Source organism: Solanum verrucosum, unplaced genomic scaffold (genome assembly GCF_900185275.1).
Source record: "Solanum verrucosum unplaced genomic scaffold, falcon-dt-bn FXZP01000063.1, whole genome shotgun sequence".
NCBI lineage: Eukaryota > Viridiplantae > Streptophyta > Magnoliopsida > Solanales > Solanaceae > Solanum > Solanum verrucosum.
The window spans coordinates 454137-479611 of record NW_026020137.1 but is presented as its reverse complement, the minus strand read 5'-3'; the positions used below and the strand labels follow the sequence as shown (position 1 = coordinate 479611).

General features: G+C 37.3%; 2 protein-coding genes across 2 annotated transcripts; both read right to left on the bottom strand.

Moving 5' to 3' along the window:
- Window positions 1-8624: 8624 nt before the first annotated feature.
- Window positions 8625-9467, bottom strand: LOC125827504 (uncharacterized). Its single transcript, XM_049506802.1, has 2 exons — window positions 9055-9467; window positions 8625-8745 (listed from the first exon to the last, which is right to left on the bottom strand). Exons 1-2 carry the CDS (start codon window positions 9465-9467, stop codon window positions 8625-8627), a joined length of 534 nt encoding a protein of 177 aa, XP_049362759.1.
- Window positions 9468-20894: 11427 nt separating this feature from the next.
- Window positions 20895-21832, bottom strand: LOC125827503 (uncharacterized). Its single transcript, XM_049506801.1, has 4 exons — window positions 21761-21832; window positions 21321-21697; window positions 21104-21185; window positions 20895-21023 (listed from the first exon to the last, which is right to left on the bottom strand). Exons 1-4 carry the CDS (start codon window positions 21830-21832, stop codon window positions 20895-20897), a joined length of 660 nt encoding a protein of 219 aa, XP_049362758.1.
- Window positions 21833-25475: the final 3643 nt, after the last annotated feature.

Below are 25475 nucleotides of genomic sequence, written 5' to 3'. Positions count from 1 at the left end.
CCTACCTTCTTTCCATTGTTCAATGCTCATGCGCCCCTTTCTTCTGCTCTTTTAAAGCTTTCAATAAAGCATTCTTAGCTGTGAAAAATTAGCAACAATCTGTTTGTTGGAAAGTTCCTACAAAAATAAGCTTTTCCGGGGATGTGATGTTCAACTCGAGTTTCTTTATTGTCCTTTCCTAGATATCCCTTTTAACTTTACTAATTTCCGGAGAAAGAAAGAAAAATTGAATGTCCTTTCAAGAGCCTAATCTTGTCGTCTCGGCATCCTCAATGGCAAAGCTAGACAGTTCAACATGAAGAATGGATGATATTGGGATTTCCTTGATCCATTCTCAAGATCATAGGCCCTTACCAACTTGCTCACACATAAGCATCGACTCATTTGAATAGGATGTAGTGTAACCACATAAAAACAAGTCATTATTGTGTTTTAGGTGGTGTTGAGTAAACTGCAAAAAATAATTACTGCCTGTTTCGATTGGTTTTAAAAAATAGTTATAATTAAAAAGTTAAATGACTTTTAAGTCAAAGTAGGGAGAGGTCTACTTTTGCTTTTTAACGTATTTTAAACTTTGTCAGATACTTTCTAACCTATTTTAAGTAATTTTGGACTTATTTGAAGTTATTTTAATGTTTGTCAAAAATTGGCTTAAAATTTGGTTTGACCAACTTTTAAGTCTATTCAAACAAATCACCGACAAAATATTGAGAGTCGAATGTAAATGATATGTATTATGTGAAGATTCAAAAGCGATTCTATACTTCTTGATTGAATGAACATGATATGAATGTTATTCTAGTAAAAATAGAGGCTAAAATACTCTTTGGAGAAGGCATCTGGATGAGAATATGTCTTTCTATAAGTTGATGAGATTTATTAAACCTATGGCGCTGGAATTTACTAGAGGGATATTTGGTGGACCTATAATTCAAACAAAAAATCTCATTTTGTTTTATTAAATAATTATGATTAATCAATGAAAAGAATGTTATTCGTGAAGCAGGATCCTATTAACCATCTTTAAAAAATTGTATATTTAAATTGGTAATGTTGTTTTATGCTGGACGGTAATGTTCAAATATCAATTTTGTTAGTAGTAGTATATATGTCTAAGAAATCACTTGATGTGACTTTTTTTATTTTAAGTATCTATTTCTACAATTTTTATTTGAAGTATTTATTTCTACAATCTTTACATGGGTCATGCTCATTAGGTGATCCACCTTTCTCGTTTGACGATCAACAATGTATAGTCTGCACTTCTTTTTGTATTTTTGGCCATTCTTTGAAACATCAATCCTTGCCTTGTCCATTTTCAAACATCAACAATGTATATCCTTTCATTTGATATCTTATGGGCCACCTAACTCATCTTGTACTGAAAGTTATTATCGTTTGAAGTCGACCCAAAATTTGTGGTTAGCATGACTTGCCAAAATTTCCAAATTTACTCTTTCAAAAAATAGTTCATTCTAATTCTAGCTCTTTCAAATACCGAGGTGTTACAATATTTCCCCCTTGGGAACATTCGTCCTCGAATAAGATTACTCTAAGTAGACTATGGGTGGTAAAATCAACACCCAACTCAAACACTTGATATGCAAAGTAACACAACATTTCAACTAAAATACGTGCCAAGAAAAATAATTAGTACCTTAATTTGGAATTTCTCCAGACTCAAAGAGATGTGGGTATCTCTTCTTCATATCCTCCTCAGCCTCCCAAGTAGCTTTCTCAACAAACTGATTTCTCCATAAGACCTTGAATGATGCTACCTCCTTGGTTCTCAATTTGCGAACCTGACGGTCTAGAATCTGAACGAGAATCTCCTTGTAAGATAAGCTATCATTAATACCAATATCTTCGGTAGGTATAATAAGTGAAGGATCGCCCATACACTTTTTTAACATTGAAATGTGAAACTATCACGACCCAGGGGTACCCCCTAGATGTAACATGGCGTATAGAACCCCAAAGGACTCTACAAGCCACTTATGATATCATAACATAAGCAATATAGAACAATAAGAGTAAAAAGGCATTTCAAGTCTAAAATTTTCATAAAAGCAAAAGCGGAAGTCTAGACTCTAAGTCTCAATATAGCCATCTATTACAATATTCGAAATGATAAAGGGACATAGCCCATACAATATAGTCCAAAAAGGGAATACAAGGAATGAACTACAATGAGATAATATCCGGCCTCGAATCATGGGGTCTCACCAACAAGCTAAGAGAATAAGCAAGTCCAAGCTTTAGCCACAACGATGATCACCTTGAGAACCGGACCCTACACTTGGGAAAAATGTAGGAAAAGTAGGCCTTAGTACAAAAATGCACGTAGTATGATAGCCATGGATAAAAACATTGAAAACATGCTAAAAGGGACATTTCATTTTAAAGCATGCAATTTACCAAGTTAAAACATCATTATGGAGATAGTGAAAAAGCATAAGTCATAAGCATAGTCAATACATTGATCATCATATCATAGGAGAAACACTTCATAAATACCCTCAAAGCATACTTGTGGAATGCATGAATAAGACCTCATAAATCTCACCCATGCTAAGTAAAGCTTCTTGAGTAACCATAGTTCATAATTCATATTCTTGTTCATATTGTTGTTGTGGGAATAAACCTTAACCGACATAGAGCATGTGAACTTAACATGAAATTTGGTGTTACCCACACCGAAAGGGGTTGTCCTACTTGCCTAAGGTAGAACCATACTTTTAGCTTAGATGGATCCAATAGCTAAATAACCTATGGGGGGACATAGTTTATGGGATAAAGGGGATTGCTACTAGAAATCCGGCCTCTACTATCGTGAGGGCTTCCATCCCAAAAGATTGCTCCTAGAAACACGACCTCAACTAACGTGAGGGATTCCATCACATATCAATATCCACTCGGTGCTAAGCATTAATTCCCACGGAGTACTTATTAAGTCTTGACTTGATTTCATATTTATGGAAGAATGTCTTACCACTCAATCGAACATAATTCATAGGATAGCTCTTAGATTATGAGTGAGAATAACCTTTCATTGTCCAAGTCTACATATAGATTCAATAGGTGAGAAAGCCTTTCAACCTTAGAATCATCATATTGTGAGAAAACCTTTCACATCATATCATATTCATGTATAAGTGTGTATATGAGAATTACCTTTCAACAACACAACGACTAGATCATAATCATAGACACTTCACTCTCAAAGTGTTCTTAAAGCATACACAAAGACTTCATAAACATGCATAATATCATAATTTTCCCTTTCAAGGATCAAAGATCATATCAAATCAACACATCTAGAATTCACTACATTAGACATGAATATTAACATAATTCAAGTAACTCAACTACTACAAGCATAATCTCATAATATTCTTCTTTCATCAACACACCCACATCACAAGATCATAATTTGGAAATATGGGGATTTCATGGGTTCTTAGGGATTTCAACATAAAAACCATAATAAATCATCAATTCAATCATAATATAAAGTAATTCAAGCATTAGAATCATATTTTTAAAGGAACCCATGACTTTGGAATCAAACCCTAGCGTTTAGGGATTTCTATCTTTGAAATTGGGGTTTTGAAGGGGCTCCATGGATGAATTCTATCCATGGATGAAGAGTACCACACCTTAGCAATGAAACCCAATGAATTTGAGTAGAAGACCTTGCTCCTTGAACCCTAGCTCCAATTCCTTCTTCTTCTTCTTCCTTGAAGTTCTAGAGAGAGAATATTTGGAGAGGAGATGGACTTTGGGAATTATTTGGGTGTTTGGAAAATATGACTTAATTTAGGTGAATTTGACTTAAAAATGACTTATATAGTGACCCTAAACTCACCCAAAACGACTTCACTTTAATTGTCTCAAACCAGAATTTCCCAAAACACTCCTCACTTTAAGTGAGCTGCCCAGGTGCCACGAGGGGCTCCACGAGCCGTGGTCATGACCACGAGCCGTGTTCCCCTTCGTGGATTTGAGGCAGTGGCTAGGCAACTTGTGCCTTTAGCCCACAAGCCCAAGGCAACTTCACGAGGGGCTCCACGAGCTGTGGTGCTTGCCACGAGCCGTGGTCCCTCTCGTGGGCCATGAGGCAATGGCTTGACACTTATTTTCCACCCTCACACAGACAAATCTCCTCCACGAGCCTTCCCATGAGCTGTGGTCTTCACAACGAGCCGTGAAGTGGCTCGTGAAGAGGAGCTTGCTTTTGGGCAGATTTTGGGGAGCTTACTACCTAGTCCACCACGAACCATACCGTGTGCCATGGTCCCTACCACGAGTCGTGGTCACTAGGGGAGTGTCTAGGGGAGAGTGGACTGCCTTAGTCCTCTCCCTTGGCCCTTGCTAACTTCTTTGACTCTAACCCTCACGTTTTAGCTCTAGTTTAGCCTACTAGTTTCCGGGGTGTTACAATATCTCCCCCTTGGGAACATTCGTCCTCGCATGATGATCTAGACACCTTACAGAAGTAAAGACTAGCAGCCCATCATGTATGAAACATCAAAACAATGCACCATTCAAAGGAGGAAACATCAACTGCATCTCAAACATAATGAATGCATCACAATGAAGAAGGAACTATATCTAACAACCCATTATGCATGTAAACTCAACATTTCTCATATTCATAGGAGGAACTACCTTCTCCAAGCTTTAAAGCATGCTCAACACAATCTTATGAAACCATTAGGCCATTTACTCAAGAAAAACATATACATATAGAGCATGTTCATCAATTCATCTCATGAAGTCAAATATGCAGCTCATACTCAATGCACAACAACATGAGGAAAATCAATCATAAAACTCACTTTCTTACTAAACATGAATTTCTTAAGAACATGCATAGTATAAGGAAATCATGGAAAAACACATATAACACTCATGACTTCCAAAACAAGGAAAAGTCAAGAGGAACTACTTACTTCAAGCTTGAATAAGAGTAGTAGGAAAGAAATAAGGATATCGGGACTTCATATAGACCTTGGCCTCCCAAGTATCACCCTCAACTAAGTGTTTTATCCACAAAACCTTTACGAAAGCTATTTCCTTATTTCTCAACCTCTTAACTTGCCGATCTAGAATCTCTACCGGAACTTCCTCATATGAAAGATTTTTGTCAACTCCCAACCCTTCTAAGTGGATAATGGATGCCGGATATCCAATACACTTCTTAAGCATGGATACATGAAACACCGGGTGAATCGGAGCCAACTCATTTGGCAAATCCAACTCATAGGAAACCTTCCCAATACATTTCAAAATTTGGTATGGGCCTACATACCGGGGACTAAGTTTTCCTTTCTTGCCAAATCTCATCACACCCTTCATGGGTGAGATTTTAAAATAGACCCAATCATTAACTTCAAATTCTAGATCCCTTCTTCTCATTTGGCATAAGACTTTTGTCTACTTTGAGTCGTTCTCAACCTCTCTCTAATGAGCCGAACTTTCTCAATGGCTTCATAAACTAGCTCAGGACCTATCAAAGAAACTTCACCCACCTCAAACCAACCAACTGGAGACCTACATCTCCTACCATAAAAGGCTTCAAAAGGAGCCATACCGATACTTGAGTGATAACTATTATAGTAGGCAAACTCTATTAATGGTAAGTGATCATCCCAATTACCCTTGAAATTTATAACACATGCCCTTAACATATCTTCTAATGTTTGGATGGTACGCTCCGCTTGCCCATCTGTTTGGGGATGAAAAGCCGCGCTAAGCTTAACCTTAGTGCCAAGACCTTTTTGGAATGACTTCCAAAAGTGTGAAGTGAATTGGGTACCACGATCGGAAATAATAGATAAAGGAACCCCATGAAACTTCACTATCTCTCTTATGTATATCTTGGCATAGTCTTGTACCGAAAAAGAAACCTTGATGGGAATAAAGTGAGCTGATTTTGTTATCCAATCTACAATGACCGAAATAGAATCATGTTATCTCCGGGTGGGTAAACCAGAAATAAAGTCCATGTTTACATCTTCCCACTTCCAAGTGGGAATACCTATGTCTTGGGATAAGCCTCTCGGCCTTTGATGCTCAACCTTAACTTGTTGACAATTAGGATATTTGGCCATAAATCCCGCAATATCTTTCTTCATCCCATTCCACCAATAGACTTCCCGTAGATCACGGTACATCTTGGTGGCTCCCGGGTGAATAGAATACCGAGAACTATCAGCTTCCTCTAAAATTTGTTCCCTCAAACCATCAACATTCGAAACACATAACCGACCTTAGTACATAAGTACCCCATCTCCCCCTTGGGAGAAAACCTCAATGGACTTCTTACGTACCACCTCTTTCAACTCAACTAATATAGGATCGAGACCTTGTGTAGACTTCACATCCATCACAAAGGACGATTTGGAACCATTATGGACCGTGACACCACCCGTGGTGGAATCCACTAGTTGAACACCCAGTCGGGCCAACCTATGCACATCACAAACCAATTCTTTCTTTTCATCCTCTACATGAGCCACAATACCCATGGACAATCTACTAAGAGCATCCACTACCACATTAGCTTTACCGAGGGTGATAAAATACACTCATATCATAATCCTTCAAGAGTTCTAGCCACTTTCTTTGGTGAAGATTCAAGTCCTTTTGACTAAACTCATATTGGAGACTCTTATGATCGGTGAAAACATCCACATGACCCCATACAAATAATGCCTCCATATTGTTTTAAGGCAAACACAACCGCCGCTAACTCAAGGTCATGGGTAGGATAATTCTTCTCTTGGATCTTAAGTTACCTTACCATTTTGCATAAGCACACATCCCAACCCAAATCTAGAGGCATCACAATACACCACAAAACCATCTATACCTTCCGGTAAGGTCAACACCATAGCGGAGGTAAGTCTGTCTTTCAACTCTGGAAACTTTTCTCACGATCTTTCGACCACACAAACTTAGCCTTCTTTTGAGTCAAAGCCGTCAAAGGAGAAAGAATGGAAGAAATCCCTCCACAAACCTTCTATAGTAACCGGCCAAACCCAAAAAGATTCTAATGTCGGAAGGAGTTAGAGGTCTAGGCCAACTCTTGACCGCATCCGTCTTCTTAGGATCTACCTCAATCCCCTTGCTTAACACAATATGACCAAGGAAAGCTATGGACCTTAACCAAAATTCACATTAGCTAAACTTTGGAAAAAGTTTTTGGTCCTTATGAACTTGCAACACAATTCTCAAATGGCCCACATGTTCATTCTCACTCTTTGAATAGATCAAAATATCATCGATAAATACAATCACAAACATATCAAGGTATTGTCCAAACACCCTATTCATCAAGTCCATAAACGCCACCGGAGCATTAGTCAAACCAAACAACATCACTAGGAATTCATAATGACCATACCGAGCTCGAAAAGCCGTCTTGGGAATATTAACCCCTCTCACCCTCAATTGGTGATAACCCGGACGAAGATCAATCTTGGAGAAATAACTAGTCCCTCGAAGTTGATCAAACAAGTCATCAATTCTTGGAAGAGGATACTTGTTCTTAATGGTCACTTTATTCAATTGACAATAATCAATGCACATTCTAAGGGACCCATCCTTCTTTCTAACAAACAACATGGGAGCACCCCATGGAGAGATACTCGTTCGGATGAAACCCTTATCTAACAAATCCTTTAGTTGCTCTTTAAACTCTTTTAACTCTGCTGGAGCCATTCTATAAGGATGAATTGAGATAGGTTGCGTATTTGGTAAAAGGTCAATACCAAAATCTATTTCCCGCTCGGGAGGAATATCGGGTAAATCATCGGGAAAAACTTTTGGGAATTCATTAACTATCGAAACCTACTCTAGAGAAGGGGTTTGGGAATCCATATCTCTTACATTTAAGACAAGAGACAAATTGACCTCTAGCCATTTAATTTCCCCTTTTCCACTCTAGGATAGGCTCATTCGGAAATTAGAATCTAACCACCCGAGTTCTATAATTGATATAGGCATAACATGCATGCAACCAATCCATACCAAGAATCACATCAAAGTCTAACATGTCAAGCTCTACCAAGTCAACAAGAGTAACTCTATGGGACAACAAAACAAAACATCTTAGACACCACATAATCACCAATCGGGGTAGAGACTGAAAAAGGTTCTAATAACACTTAGGGGAGCATATAAAACTTCATGGACACATAAGGTGTCACAGAGGACAAAGCAGCACCGGGATCTACAAGGAAAAACTTTAAACATACCTGTCACTATATCTGGGGAGCTCTCTTAGTCAACTCGGGTTTGGAGAGCATAGAAGCAGTTTTGCTTAGGAGCGTTGGAGTTTGAACTTCTAAGCGGAGCTTGCTTGACTTCCCTCCCCTTGACCATGAGCATCGGGCAATCTCTCATCTTGTGACAAATCTTTCCACAACCAAAGCAACTATCCGTGCCAACTAGGCACTTACCATCATGTTTCCTTCCACACTTTGCACAAATAGGCAGTCACATAAGAGCCACTACTATTACCTCCTTGAGGTTTAGGGTTATAAAAACCTATCCTTGTTTACCCTTGGGGGAGAACTAGAGGAATCTTGGTTGGAAAACCTTTGTCTAAACCTTGGTCAACCTTGTCCATCAGATCTAGCATTGGAGAAGTTCCCATCACCGGTTCTAGCTCTTTCCACCTTCCTATTCTTTTCCTTGAGTTTTGAATCCTCAATTTGTTGAGCGTACACTATAAGCCTTGAGATAGATGTCATGATGGAGCATTGTCGTATGACATTCTTTTTCTACCAAGTCAGACACGCCCGTCAAAAACCTACTCATCTCATCCCTCAAATCCACCACCATAGTTGGAGCATACTTGGACAATTGAGTGAAATTTAGGACATACTCCTTCACGCTCATACTTACTTGATGAAGGTTAATGAACTTTTCTACCTTAGCTTCCCTCAACTCTCGGGGAAAAATCTATCAAGAAACTCTGATTTAAACACTTCCCACTCTATGGGATTCGCTCCTACCGGCCTACTCTTCTTCCATTGATTATACCACACTTGAGAAACACCTTCCAATTGGTAAGCGGCTAATTCCACCTTTTCTACCGAAGTTACCCCCATAATAAGAAGTACCTTATAGACCTCTTCGATAAATTCTTGAGGATCTTCCTCAACTTTGGAGCCATAAAATTTTGAGGGGTTCATTCTTCCAAAATCTCTCACTCTTGAAGCCTCCGAATTCACATTAGGATGCATGGGAGCTACAACCTCTCTATTGGCTTGGACGTCACCAGCTTGGGCTTGAGCCGTCACATCTTGAGCCAAAACTTGAAGAATCTCCCTAAACTCCACATGAGTAACATTCTCGATCATAGGATCAACTGGAGCTTGTTCAGCTTGAGGAGGAGCTCCTTGTTCCACATTGTCACCCTCCGTCCTTCTAGCATTAGCCCTTATAGTATTCATTTCTTGAATAACATAGGGCAAGGATTAAGGGAGAGACTTTATAGAGTTAAACTCTACGGCACGACTTAGAGTAATGAATGAAGTTTAGTTTCCTAATCATCTTGTAGCCTCTCATTCATAAATGTGACATGCTTCACACTTATGAACAAGACTCCACTAGACATGGCTTATGAGACATCATCCTAGAATCATTCTAAACCTTGTGCTCTGATACCAAGTTTGTCACGACCCAGGGGTACCTCCTAGATGTAACATGACATATAGAACCCCGAAGGACTCCATACAAGCCACTTAGCATATCATAACATAAGCAATAGAATAATAAGAGTAAAAACGCATTTCAAGTCTAAAATTTTCATAAAAGCAAAAGCGGAAGTCTAGACTCTAAGTCTCAACATAGCCATCTATTACAATATTCAAAATGAGAATGGGACATAGCCCATACAACATAGTCCAAAAAGGGAATACAAGGAATGAACTACAATGAGATAACTGATGTTAGGCCAAAAATACATATTTTAATCATTATTTGCCTCACATTTAATATTTATATTTGTCCATTTTGAGCATAAATTTAATGTTTTGTGCTAAATAGTGTATTTTATTTGTAGGAGTAAATTGGTGTAAAGTTGAAGAAGTTTGGAGCTAAAACAAATTAAAGATGGAAGATTATAGAAGGAAATGAAGCAGACATCTTAATGAATTAAATTGAATATAATAATATATAAATATATGAAGTGCGAAAGGAAGAATTACAATTTCAATTGAACCTTACCTGGATTACTACCACGTGGCAGCATGAAGGCATCTCCAAGTGGCGGAAGTCAAAGCGCAAGGCGATTACTATTCACACGTACAACTTATAAAATTCAATTCCTTTTTGGTTTCCCGGTTTGTTTTGGATTCAGTTATTTTATTTAGGGTTTTTACATCTATAAATAGTCCATGGAAATAATTATTGGAGAACATCAATTATTGGGGGGAATTATAGGGCATCAAGTAGAAAGTCGTCAATATTTTTTAGGTTCTTTTCTTTTCTTCCTTTCTTAGAGATTAGTGGCAAAGCGCCATTGATTTGGGGTTGTAGCTATGAATATAATGTTGAATATTTAAGGTTTATGAATTAAATCTTGGTTGTCATCATAAGTTACTTCTATATTCTTGTTTTAGTATTTTATGCTTGCGCACCATAAAATAAATCTATTGTCTATTCTTAAAATCGAGAGAGGAGAGAGGGTAGATAGACCAGAGAATATAGAAAGCTCAATCATCCATTACAAGTTGATTTGTGTTTAGGAGTGATTCCCGGATGAACAACTTGCTTGGTTACGAAACATGATGATGTAGTTAGACATCTAACTAGAGTAGGTGACTAGAGGTCGAGAGACCCGACTCATACAATTAACCTTATAAACCAGTAACTTGATAACTGAAATTAGTCCATTGCCTGAAATACGATACATGAAATTCGATATATGTTGCAACCCTGGTCCAAATCACTATAAGTAATTTTATTATGTTATTCCTGCATTCTTTTCTTTTGGCACTCTTAAATAAAGAATTAGACCAGTATAATTTAGTAAAAATAGTCAATTGACAAGTCCTTTGGGTTTGATAATCTGGTTCTTTTAAGAGTCACTATATTACTTACGCGACCACGTACACTTGTGTGTGCAATTAGGAGCAACAAGTTTTTGGCGCCGCTGTCGGGGACTTAGAAATTAACTATTCTTCTAGGTTATATTTTTTCTTTTCATTTATTTATTTTTTTTGCTTTTTTTAATTAGTTGTTTTTCCAACAATCAATTTTTTTTCTTTCTTTGAATAATTTGGTGCTCTTATTAATATGGATGATTGGGATAAATCGTGGTTAGTGATGAATGTCCTTTATGTCATATATGTGGTCGTCAATATATTCATTGGAATGGTTATGCAAAATCTTATTCCCTTCCCCCAACCCCCTATTATGATTCTTCTGTTATTTGTGATGTTGGCAGGGGCGATGAATTGGAGAATGCAAAAAAAGAGGCGCACAATATGAATTCACTTATGAAATGTACAGACATGTTGGACAAAGTAAATTCAAAATTCATGGAACAAATATTTGAATACGGGGAAGAGCACAAAAAAGTCATGAAACTACTGGATGAGCTTGATGCTATTCAATTAGAAATTATAGTCCAAACTGAATTAGAAGAGATTGAAGCCCAACAAGGAGAAAGTTATGGCGAAACAGAGATAGTGAGCCAATTTTGGATACAAGGAGAAACTCAACTTCTAAAGCTTGAAGGGTTTATCCGTGATGGTCTCACATACATGACAACTCAACTGATTGAAGGAAGAGTTGAGCTCACACAAGAAATAGATCATTTTGGCTCAGATATTCATGACTTAGAGGCGTCTGAAGTTCAATTACCAATTGTCGTGGATGATGACAAACTAGTGGAGTAAAAAGAGGAATTCCAACAATTCAACTACACCTTATTCCTTAATATCGATGTTGAGAAATAGTACAAAAGTGAGAATGGTGTAAAAAATGTTGCTTTGGAGTTGAGGCAACTTGTATCTCATTCAAAACACTTTTCTATAAAATATGAACTAATGGATGAGGGTATAGATGAGGAACAAGGCCCCTACATTCTAAAGTTTTTTAGTCCACGTAGACAAAACGATGTTCCTCACCTAAGGGCCAAGAAGTGCAAGATGCGACATATATTACTTGGTTCCTTTATCTTTATACCACCCCCACCCCCCGAGAGGAGAAGAAAAATAGATGCAAAGTTAGGGGTACCATTCATAAGTTCAAAGTGGAAAGAAAAGTAGAGAATTTACTTGTGTAGTGCCGCGATGTTAAATTAGGCGCTTATTGGGAGGCAACCCAATTTATAGTGTAACTTCTTATTTTTTTAAAATCTTGTCATTTTTTGTGTTGTTTTTACAAGTTTAGGAGAAGTCTGAGTAGCTGAAATTTGGAGCTAAGGAGCACGTTTGAGCTTAAGTGTGGGGTGATGACCCTTGATGAAAATTGGGAGAACATGTTACTAGCTAGGCCTAAAGGCATCGAGGAGTTTTTCTAACCCTTATTTTAAATTTTATTTGATGCTTTGGGGACATAACATATTTCTAAGTGTGGGGTGGAGGAATGAATTCCTAGTTTTTACTGTTTATTGAGTCTTTTCTTTTTTAGGATGGGTTCCTTGGCTTTTGTTTTCGGTTCTTTTCCGAGGATAGTCCCTTTGAACCGAGTGTCTTTTATTTTTTTAGGAATAATTTTTGTTTTAATTTTTTTTTAGAGAAAAGAAAAGACCCTTTTGAGTGGTGTGATACTTACTATTTAGGCCTAATTTTTGAGTAGTACTTTCTTATAACTGCTTGATTGATAAGGAAATTGTAGACTCTTTAACAAATAAGCTCATGGTTGTGACTTCGTATATAACTTATTTTATTTTGTAGTTTGTTATGATCTTGTCTCTCTTAGAAGTAGAATTGATCCATCTTGATTGATACTTGTGCCATGTGTGGTGAGAATTTGTTTATTCCATGTTTCACATCTTAGTCTAGAACTTGCTCTGCATGTTATTGAAGCGAAATAAAAAATGTTGCTTTGTTTAGGAGATGATAATAGGATTTCTTTGATTTGTCTAGTAATTTTAGCCTTTTCAGATATTATATCACTAGTTTGCCCTTTTGAGCTTGTAGCCTTTTGTTGGTAGCCATATTTTTCCCTTGACTATTTTGTTGAATTCCTAGTTTTTGCACCTTGGTTCCTTGAGCATTATAGCATAGACTTATTCTAACTTATTCTAATTATCAATTTTGAAAAAAGGGATGGTTGAGTAAAAAGGTAATCAATGATAGCTACAAAAGGCTTATAAAGCCCTCTTTGAAAGAATGTGATGTGAAAAAAAAGAGATCAATAAAAGAATGTGACATGAAAAAAAAGATCTTTTGAATTAAAAAAATAGAGAGAAAGAAAATGATTGACACATTCTTGAGATGATGAGAATTACTTGTGAAATAATTGTTGAAGAGAGAGGTGAAAATAAAAAGAAGAAAATAATGGGTAATGAAGTCTAAAAAGTGCAAAGTGCTTAAGGAAGTGTAAGTCACTATTACATAGTTTTCCTACGCGTCCCCTAGACTACATTACAACCCGTTAAAGTCCTATTTAATTCTATTCAAGCATGCTTAATTAGTGGAGATGTACATAATGGGCAAGCCTATGGTTCTTTGTGCATACATGTGAATTTTATTTGTGAGTGTGATAGTTGTTCTTGATATGAAGTTCTTAATTTATATTCAATCTTTTGAATTGAGTGTGTGGACTATTCCTTTTTGTGAGGGCACTTGTTTCAGCATAGATAGGTGATTTTATTAACTTTCTTTGATGAGAGTAGGTGAGCAAACTTAAATTTGATTAGTTCAAAGTCCTTCCTTGAGGTTAGGAGGTTACATGTTTATTGCTTATTTGGATGTCTTGCTTAATGATTGAGAAGTCTACTTGATGTTTTGAAATTGGTATATGGCCTAATGTTTGTATTAACCAAAGTGATGACAAACCTAGTATGATTTTTTTGAGATGAGCTTTAATGCTTACTCTAGGACTAGCAAAAGTTTAAGTGTGAGGTGTTGATGTGAGGCCAAAAATACATAATTTTAATCATTATTTGCCTCACATTTATTATTTATATTTGTCCTTTTTGAGCATGAATTTTATGGATTGTACTAAATACTGTATTTTATTTGTAGGGTTAAATTGGTGTAAAGTTGAAAAAGTTTGGAGCTAAAACAAATTAAAGATGGAAGATTATAGAAGGAAATCAACCAGGTTGCTTAATGGATTAAATTGCAAATAATAATATATAAAATATATGAAGTGCGAAAGGAAGAATTACAATGGCAATTGAACCTTACCTGGATTACTGCCATGTGGCAACATGAAGGCATCTCCAAGCGGCAGAAGCCAAAGCTCAAGGCGGTTAATGTTCACGCGTACAACTTAGAAATTCAATTCCTTTTTGGTTTTGGTTTCCCAATTTATTTTGGATTCAATTGTTTTATTTAGAGTTTTCTACGTCTATAAATAGTCCATGGAAATAATTATTGGAGAACATTAATTATTGGGGGGGAATTGTAGGGCATCAAGTATAAAGTCGTCAATATTTTTTAGGTTCTTTTCTTTTCTTATTTTCTTAGAGATTAGTGGCTAAACGCCCTTGTTCTGGGGCTGTTGCTACGAATCAAATGTTGAATATTTAAGTTTTATGAATTAATTCTTGGTTGTCATCATAAGTTACTTCTATAGTCTTCTTTTAGTATTTTATGCTTGCGCACCATAAGATAAATCTATTGTCTATTCTTAAAATCGACAGAGGAGAGAGTAGATAGACCAGAGAATATAGAATGCTCGATCATCCATTACGAGTTGATTTGTGTTTAGGAGTAACACCCGGACGAACAACTTGGTTGGTTACGAAATATGATGAAATATAAATGCTCGCCAGTTAGTCCTGTTTATGCCCGCTCAACGATGTAGTTAGACAACTAACTGGAGTAGGCGACTAGAGGTTGAGAGACCCGACTCATACAATTAACTCTGTAAACTAGTAACTTGATAATCAAAATTAGTCATTGCCTGAAATATGATACATGAAATTCGATATATATTGCAACCCTGAAATTTTCCAAATCACTGTAAGTAATTTTATTATTTTATTCTGGCATTCTTTTCTTTTGCACTCTTAAATAAATAATTAGACTAGTATAATTTAGTAAAAATAGTTAATTGACACTTGGGTGACCACGTACTTGCGCGACCACGTACACTTGAGTGTGCAATTAGGAGCAACAATAACATCTGTCCTCGAATCATGAGGACTCACCAACAAGCTAGGAGAAAAAGCAAGTCCAAGCTTTAGCTACAACGATGATCACCTTGAGAACCAGACCCTACACTTGGGGAAAATGTATGAAAAGTAGCCGTTAGTACAAAAATGCACTAAGTATGATAACCATGCATACAAACATTGAAAACATGCTAAAAGGTACATTTCATTTGAAAGCATGCAATTTACTAAGTTAAAATATCATTATAGAGACAGTGGAAAAGCATAAGTCATAAGTTTAGACAGTGAAATTTTATTGATAAATCCATACAAAATTTGGATTTAATCTTAAATTCATGATACGTTGACCAAATCAAATTACTGGTTAATAAAGTTGGATTAATATTTAAGTCAAAATTATATGACTTAAATCAAGTCCAAATTACATTTAGGCCAGTCCATTAAGTTGACAAGATGAGCTCAACTTATGTTTTTTAGGCCCAAGGGTCAAAATTGCTCGCTCAAGCCTACATAAAGAGGTCTTCATAAGACAAGAAGACACACACACATAGACACATACATACAACGAAATACATTGAACATCCTTGCTCTTCAGTGGTGATCTGCAAGTCTTCCGCATACAAAGAAGTCTTCGCTCCAAGTGTTGAGCCGCAAGTACAAAGACGCCTTCGCTCCAAAAGTTGAGCCACAAGTATTCCATCAAATGAAGAACATCCGTAAAAAGAAGAATCAGAGGATTACATATCTTTTATTAAAGATTTTATAAAGATTGTAACCTTTATAAATTCAAATACAAATACTGTTGTTTGCTTCCTATTTTCTTTTCATGTTTGCTATATTTCAGGGACGAAACTTTAGACACTTACAATAAGTATAGTCAATACATTGATCATCATATCGTAGGATAAACACTTCATAAATACCCTCAAAGCATACTTGTGCAATGCATGAATAAGACCCCATAAATCTCACCCATGCTAAATAAAACTTCTTCAGTAACCATAGTTCATAATTCATATTCTTGTTCATATTGTTGTTGTGGGAATAAACCTTAACCGACATAGACCATGTGAGCTTAACATGGAATCTGGTGTTACCCACACCGAAAAGGGTTGTCCTAGTTGCTTAAAGTAGAACCACACTTTTAGATTAGGTGGATCCAAAAGCTAAATAACCTATGGGGGCACATAGTTTATGGGATAAAAGGAATGATACTAGAAACCTGACCTCTACTATCATTTGGGCTTCCATCCCAAGAGATTACTCCTAGAAACTTGGCCTCAACTAACATGAGGGCTTCCATGTCATATCAATAACCACTCGGTGCTAAGAATTAATTCCCATGGAGTACTTATTAAATCTTGACTTGTGTTCATATTTATGGAAGAATGTGTTGACACTCAATCCAACATAATTCATAGGATAGCTCTTAGATCATGTGTGAGAATAACCTTTCACTGTCCATGTCTATATATAGATTCAATAAGTGAGAAAGCCTTTCAACCTTAGAATCATCATATTGTGAGAAAACATTTCACATCATATCATATTCATGCATAAGTATGTATATGAGAATAACCTTTCAACAACACAACAAGTACATCATAATCATAGACACTTCACTCTGAAAGTGTTCTTAAAGCATATACAAAGACTTCATAAATATGCATAATATCATAATTTTCCCTTTCAAGGATCAAAGCTCATATCAAATCAACACATCAAGAATTCACTACATTAGACATGGATATTGACATAATTCAAGTAACCCAACTACTACAAGTATAATATCATAATATCCTTCTTTTATCAACACACCTACATCACAAGACCATAATTTGGGAATATGGGGATTTCATGGTTTCTTGGGGATTTCAACATAAAACCCATAATTTCCCAAAACACCCCTCCCTTTAAGTGAGCTACCCAGGTGCCACGAGGGGCTCCATGAGCCGTGGTCCCCTTTTTGGACTTGATGCAGTGGCTAGGTAACCTGTGCCTTTTAGCCCATAAGGCCAAGGCAATTTCACGAGGGGCTCCACGAGCCGTGGTGCTTTCCACGAGCCGTGGTCCCTCTCGTGAGCATTGAGGCAGTGGCTTGCCACTTTTTTTCCACCCTCACACACCCAAATTTCCTCCATGAGCCTTCCCACAAGCCGTGGTCTTCACCACAAGCCGTCACATGGCTCGTGAAGAGGAGCTTGTTTTGGGCAGAGTTTGGGGAGCTCACTGCGTAGTCCACCACGGACCATACCATGTGTCGTGGTCCGTACCACGACTTGTGATGGTGGTCTGGGTCACTAGTGTAGTTTCTAGGGGAGAGTGGACTGGATTAGTCCTCTCCCTTGGCCCTTGCCCACCTCTTTGACTCTAACCCTCACGTTTTAGCTCTAGTTTAGCCTAGTAGTTTCCGGGGAGTTACAGAAACACCAGATGGACTGTTTCTAGTTCTTGCGATAGCTATTACTCATAAGCTACATTGTCGATCCTCTTGGATATTCTTTAAGGACCAATATATCGGGGACTAAGCTTCCCTTTCTTGCCAAACCTCATAGGGTGACACCTTTAAGTAAACCCAATCATCTACTTCGAACTCTAAGTCTCTTTTTCTAACATCTGTATAGGAATTCTGAATCTGCGCTGTTTTCAACCTCTCTTGAATAAACTTCACTTTCTCCATAGCTTGATGAACCATGTCTGGTCCAATCAACCTAGCTTCACCAACCTCAAACCATCAAATAAGAAATCTGCATCTTTTCCCATAGAGAGCTTCATTTGGATGCTAGAGTGGTAACTATTGTTGTAAGCAAACTTGATGAGAGGTAAGTGATCATCCCAATTACCCTTGAAATCGATCACACACGCCCTCAATATTTCCTCTAAAGTCTGAATGGTGAGCTCTACTTGACCATCTATATGTGGATGATAAATAGTACTAAGGCTCACCTTGGAACCTAAACCTTTTTGGAAAGACTTCAAATATTGTGCGGTGAATTGTGCACCTCTATCTGAAATAATAGATACCAGAACTCCATAAAGTCTGACTACCTCTTGAATATTTAACTTAACATCTACTGAAAAAGTAGTCTTTACTAGTAAGAAATGGGCTGATTTAGTCATTCGATCTACAATCACCCAAATCGAATCATGCTGCCTGTGAGACCGTGGTAAATTAGTAATAAAATCTATATTGATCATCTTCTACTTCCATTCCGGAAGTTGTATGTTGTGAGCCATACCACCGGGCCTCTGGTGCTCTACTTTAACTTGTTGACAATTCGAACACTTAGCAACGAACTCAACACTACCTTTTTTCATGCAACTCCACCAATAGACTTCTCTCAAGTCACGATAAATCTTTGTGGAACCCGAATGGATAGAATATCTGGAGCTATGAGCTTCCTCCATGATCCTCTCTTGAAGTTCATCCACCCTTGGCATACACAATCTACCTTGATACCTCAATACACCATCTCCCCTTTGTTCAAAAGTCATCACTTTTTGCTTATGAACATTTGACTTTAATTCAAGAAAAATTGGATCTGGGCCTTGTTTCTTTTCACTTCGGACACTAATGATGATTCAGCCCCATTCATCACCATTACTCCTCCTTCATTGGAATCCATTAACCGAACTCCCAATCGTGCAAGTCTGTGCACATCTTTTGCTAAAACTTTCTTGTCTTCCTAAACATGGGAAGTACTACCCATAGATAACCTGCTCAAAGCATCAGCAACACTATTAGCCTTACCTGGGTGAAAGAGAATACTCATGTCATAATCCTTGAGTAACTCTAGCCACCTCCTCTGTCTGAGATTAAGCTCTTTCTGACTGAAGACTCTTGTGATCGGTGAGCATATCTATATGAACACCATAAAGATAGTGACACCATATTTCCAAAGCGAACACCACAACAACCAACTTAGATAATGGGTTGGGTAATTCCTCTTGTGAATCTTAAGCTGTCTGGAGGGATAAGCTATAACTTTTCCATTCTGCATTAATACACAACCCAGTCCAACTCTGGATACATCACAATATACTACGAAACCTTGCGTACCTTCTGGTAAGATTAATACAGGGGTAGTAGTCAACCTAGTTTTTTAACTCCTGAAAACTCTTATCACAAGCTTCAAACCATTGAAACTTTGTTGTTTTCTAAGTCAACATAGTCAACGGGGATGAAATAGATGAGAAACCCTCGACAAACCTCCTATAATAGCCAGCCAATCCCATGAAAATCCTAATAACAGTTGGAGATGTAAGTCTAGGCTAGTTTGCACTGCCTCAATCTTCTGAGTATCAACTCGAATCCTATCACCAGAAACAATGTGGCCTAATAATGCCACAGACTAAAGCCAAACTCACACTTAGAGAATTTATCGTACAACTTCTTATCTTTTAGGGTTTGAAGAACTACTCTGAGATGACTAGCATGATCTTCCTCTTTCCTCAAATAGATTAGAATGTCATCAATGAATACGATAACAAAAATATCAAAATAAGGCTTGAATACTCTGTTCATAAGGTCCATGAACGCTGTAGGAGCATTAGTTAGGCCAAAAGATATAACCAGAAACTCATAATGACCATAGCGGGTCCTGAATATTGTCTTAAGGATATCACTTTTCTTTACTCTCAAGTGATGATAGCCTGATCTGAGGTCTATCTTATCAAAATAAGTGGCACCCTGAAACTGATTGAAGAGATCATCGATTCTCGGAAGAGGATACTTGTTCTTGATAGTAACTTGGTTCAACTGACGGTAATCTATACACATTGTAAGAGAACCATCTTTCTTCCTCACAAATAAGACCGTAGTGCCCCAATGTGAGACACTTGGTCGAATAAAACCTTTTTCAAGGAGATCTTTCAATTGCACTTTTAACTCTGCTGGTGCGATTCTATATGACGGAATTGAGATAGGACGAGTATCAAGAATAATATCTATACCAAAATCTATTCTCTCTCAGGAGGGACTCCGGGAAGATCATCCAGAAAGACCTCTGGAAACTCACTTACTACTGGAACTGACTGAATAAGTGGTATCTCAACATTAGAGTCATTAACTCAGACTAAGTGATAGATGCACCCCTTGGAAACTAACTTTCTTATCTTAAGATACGAAATAAAATGACCCCTTAGGCACTGCTGAACTATTTCTCCACTCTATAACTGGCTCATTAGGAAACCAGAACTTAATTACTCGAGTTCTACAATCAACTGAGGCACAACAAGCATGAAGCCAGTTCATACCTAGAATAATATCAAAATCTATCATGTCTAACTCGATTAATTCAGTCATGGTGTCCTTGTGATTGACAGAAATGGTACAATCGTGATAAACTCTCTCAGCTAGAATAGACTTACCAACAAGTGTAGAAACACTAAAGGGCTCAAGAAGAATATCAAAATTCATACCAATATAAGGAGTCACAAAAGATAGAGTCGCTCCTAGGTCTAGCAAAGCATAAAAATCAAAATTAATGACTTTGATCATACTAGTGACAACATCTGGCAAATTCTCTTGCTCTTGCCGACTAGTGATAACATACATACGATTTTCTCCTCCGCCTATTCCTTAAGTAGCCCATCTAGGTGTAGCTCTGTCTGGTGGAGCAACTGAAGAAGATTGGGCTATATTTTCCCCATTACCACTACCTTTCCTGTTCTTTGGGCACTCTCTCATGAAGTGACCATTTTGACCACACTTCAAACAACTAGTAGAGCCATCACGACACACTTCTGAGTGGGTCCTACAACACTTATCACATGTATAAGTCCCATTACCTCCTTGTGCCACACTGCCTTCCAACTTTGCATGTCTAGCTCTGAAGTTCTGTGAATTCTGACTCTGAACTCACCTCTGTTCCTTAGTGCAAGTGCAGTAACAGATGATGGAGCAGGTCCATTTTGCTTATGTTTAAAAGAAGACTGGTTTTCATTACTCTTCTGCTGCCCGAACTCATTTCCTGATGTCTTTGCCTTCTTATTTCGGAACTCTTACCTATCCCTCAGCTTTTCATCCTCAACCCGTTGCACATGAATCATCAGCCCAGATATGTCCATGTCCCCTATCAACATTGCAGCCTTACCCTCTTTACTTGACAAATGAGACAACCCAGCAACGAACAAACTCATTCTGCTCCTCATGTCAGCAACCATCTCTGAGGCATAATGGGAAAATTGGGTGAACTTAAGGCTGTACTCATGTACGCTCATAAATTCCTGCTTAAGAGTGAGGAATTCCCCTACCTTGGCCTCTCTTAGTTCATGGGGAAATAAAAACCCCAAAAAGGCCTTCTGAAATACCGCCCAGCTCACAATTGGTGCACCTTCAACTCTATTCTTCTTCCATTGGTCAAACCAGATTCTAGCGGCATCCTTCAATTATTATGCAGCTAGTTCCACTCGTTCAGTATAGGAAACATGCATAATATCATAAACCTTCTCCAACTCTTCCACAGAGTTTTCCGGATCCTGAGTGACACTTGAACCGGTGAAGTTAGGAGGATTCATCCTTAAGAACTCATGGATCCTTGACGTATTAGCCACATCCTATCGAACCTCTCTTTGTTGTCTAGCATGGTTGGTCACAACTTGGCTCAACATACAGATAGCTTCACAGAACTAAGCATTAGTGACTTATCCTTGGGGTTTCCCTTCTGGTGCATTGGGTACCTCTTTATCCTCAACATTCCTTCTAGTGGGACGACCTCAAACAATTCTTCATGGAGGCATGATCTGAAAGATACGCGCAAGCATAAATTAGAAGGAACCTTTATAGAGATGAACTCTATCGCACGAAATGAGTATGAAAGAAGTGAGATGGTTTCCTAAATGTCGCAGCCTTCTAATTATAGATGTGGCATGCTTCACACTAATAACTAGGACTCTACAGAAACGACTTCATAGACACCCTAGGACTCTTGAAATCTAGGCTCTGATACCAAGTTTGTCACGCCCCGAGCCTACACCATGGGCACGACTGGCACTCGAGAACCATTAATGGCCCCAAGCGAACCCTTGGCCTGACTTACTACTCAGCGGAAGACTTACATCAACATTAAATGAACTCAAAAGATAAAGTTATGTAATAAACTTAGAATGTTGTAAAGGAACATTCAACTAGCCAAAGAGGAAACTCAAGTCTTTAAACATTTATAACTAAAAATGGAAGAGAATCATGTACTACTGTCTATCTATCTATGAAGCCTCTTGTAGCGACCCTTTCGGAGGGATACTACCACTTAACGAGAAACCTAATTTAATACTTGTGACATTTAAAAGAGATTAACGAAAGGCATACTGATTTTAATCTAGTAGAGGGATTAGGTTCATAACGAATAATTTAGTTAGGGATATACATCTTGCCCATTTAAACATTTATTTGATATTAAAATTGTCATGACGCGAAATTTAACTTATGATGGAAAAACCCTCCCAGAATAATTTAAGTAAATAACTGACGAGCTTTTCATCCATATATTATCCTCACACTTAAGGATGGGATAACAAGAATATTACCAACTTTCGAGTACCGAAATCAGCCGGTTTATGCTTCACACAAACATTCAAAACTAATAGTAAATTTTGTATGTTACAAGACTTGGGTTTACACACCCCAAAAGAACAAAACATATAGACATACTTATATTACAACCCATGGTGACATGATCAAATTAGTCCTCAAAATTTCATGTAAATATACAACACATAGATCATGTACAAGTCCCAAGGTTTATACAAAATATAGAAGCCTATATGCAAATGTGATCTTCCTTAAGGCTCTCAAAATCTCCATCTCCAATGGCCAACTTCATGCTTCCTCTCGAACATTCCCTACGATAGAAACAACTATCGCTAAGCATATAGCTTAGTGGTGCAAAAACTATAGGTTCGGAGCCCTCAGATTCACCAAGTTACCTTTCTCAAGTCTTGGGCAGCATAATTGAACATAATAAATAAATCAAGTAAACAATATATAAAGAGTATCAAGTTCGATATTTAAAGATCCAAATGTCAAGAACGCTCATAGTATAATTTTCCAAGTGATTCAAGAGCAAGGCTCGCCCAATATATACATCATGTCGTCACACCAAGCACAAACATGTATCAAGAAGGGCTGACGCCCTATATCAAGAAGGGTCAAAGCCCAATAATCAAGAGAACCAAGAACCATATTAAAAATGGCTTTCTAGTTCGTACTTAAAATGGACAACTTCCATATTTAAGACGAACTAAAAATCCAGAGTTAAGATGGCAAATGATCTGAATCAAGAGGCATGCCAATAGTGACAAAGTCACAGCCACAAGAAGGACAAGGTCCCAAAAAGAGTACCAAGTGATCAAACAATTCGTACAAGTGGGCGAGTTACACAAGCATCTTTAATGTCCTAAAGGATACCAACATGACAATGCAAAGTGACAAGGGGTAACCAAGGTACCAAGATCAACTTTCAGATATACCAGCAGTTAAAAGAGTGCAAGTACAAGTTTATAAACAAACCTCAATGCTTTAGCAAAGAAACAGTCCAACACAACTTCGTGAGTTCAGACCGTAGACCAACCAACGTTTCAAGGTCCTCAACTTATTCACGAGTATATACAACCTTTTAAATACAATTAAATAACTTCGTTAATTCCTAGAAGCTCAATAATGTTGATGTAAAATAAGATTATCATCACAAGTAAGCTTAGCATGTACAAATACGACTATGCTCCCAAAACAGTAATTTTTGCCAGCCTAGTACCTCATGTCGCACCTTAGATTTGAAAGGGAAAACGGCAAAACTAGACTTTATAACCTTCATGAAAGATGTAGATATATCTCTTAGGGTTTCAAACTAATAAGAATCACAGAAAAATATATTTTGTATAAAAGGATATATTCAAAACACTAACAGTTGTTCATACAGGATTTGTAATTTCAAAATCTGGACAGAACCTGTCCTATGTTACGTCCCATATTGCAAATTAATAATAGCTAAATTAGAGTTTTACATAAACATAAGAGTGGTAGGTCTACGAAATAGCTTTTCAAATCATATTTATTTACTGTAAACTAAGTTCTAGAGAAAGATATATGCATAAAATACCAAACACTACCCAACTTAGAAACAGATTTTGTCAGTTACCAAAAAGAAATGTGTGTCTTGAATTCTAGCCAAAAGGGCCAAGTTTTTCTCTTGTGATTTTGAAGAACAACTTGTTAGATAATATTCTAAGGTTCTTATACTTCAGGTGAGATGAATTTTACGAGAAGAGGTGTCAAAATATAGTATCAAAAGTGAGGCTAGTCACATGTACAACTGTCACTAAAAGGGCTGCCCAAATAAAAGTAGGCAGCCGAAAAAGCATACATATATACTTATATGTATATACCTAATACCAACACTTTCAATTTATATGTAATTCTAATTAGAAAATATATCCCCATACAATACCTTAAATTACGATCACAATTATGTTAAGCAAGGTTGCAAATATCACAAAATTTCAAGTTCCCAAAATGAGAATAAAACATATTCTAGTAATTAAGCAATGGTGTATCGACATGCAAATGTTGGTCTAGTATTTAGGGTGTTACACCTCTAATACTATGAGGGAAGTCGGGACAAGAGCCTCGATCATCCTAATAAAATTGAATAATAAAACATAATAAAGGGGTCCTCCAGAAGCTAGGAGGCTCACCAAATGACTCTAGAACTCGAATTGATCAACGAAGAGCTGGATGCTGATCCTGATTACCTGTATTTGCATCATAAAAAATGCAGGCCAAATGGCGTCAGTACATGGAATGTACGAGCATGTGAGAGGAATTCTAAAACATGACATAAGCTTGAAATTGGAACTGAAGAAACACTTACCTCATCTCAACTCAACTCAACTTCATTTCAATATAAATCAGTTTAAATAATGCACTATAAAGAAAAACTTTAAAACAGTAGTTGACAACTCACTATATTAGAAAATAGAATATAAACTCTGTTTGTATGCAAAAATACAAAATAAACTGTTGGATATTCTCTAACCGACAACCACCACTATGAGATATGTGATAGTACAATGTCTAGCCCATGCTGCCAGAACTCTCCTATACTTTGCCGGGTTATAGATACTACTAATTAAGTAGATCCACTAGTCTATGCTAAAAAGCATA

What these genes read in the sequence shown, in the direction of transcription:
- LOC125827503 (XM_049506801.1), bottom strand. Translation starts at nt 21,832, where the DNA reads ATGAATCCTCCTAACTTCACCGGTTCAAGTGTCACTCAGGATCCGGAA. An exon ending in CTGTGGAAGAGTTGGAGAAG is followed by an intron (nt 21,698 to 21,760) that starts GTTTATGATATT and finishes TAATAATTGAAG; the next exon opens with GATGCCGCTAGAATCTGGTT. An exon ending in GATGAAAAGCTGAGGGATAG is followed by an intron (nt 21,186 to 21,320) that starts GTAAGAGTTCCG and finishes ACTTGCACTAAG; the next exon opens with GAACAGAGGTGAGTTCAGAG.
- LOC125827504 (XM_049506802.1), bottom strand. Translation starts at nt 9,467, where the DNA reads ATGAATACTATAAGGGCTAATGCTAGAAGGACGGAGGGTGACAATGTG. An exon ending in GAAGGTGTTTCTCAAGTGTG is followed by an intron (nt 8,746 to 9,054) that starts GTATAATCAATG and finishes ATCTATCTCAAG; the next exon opens with GCTTATAGTGTACGCTCAAC.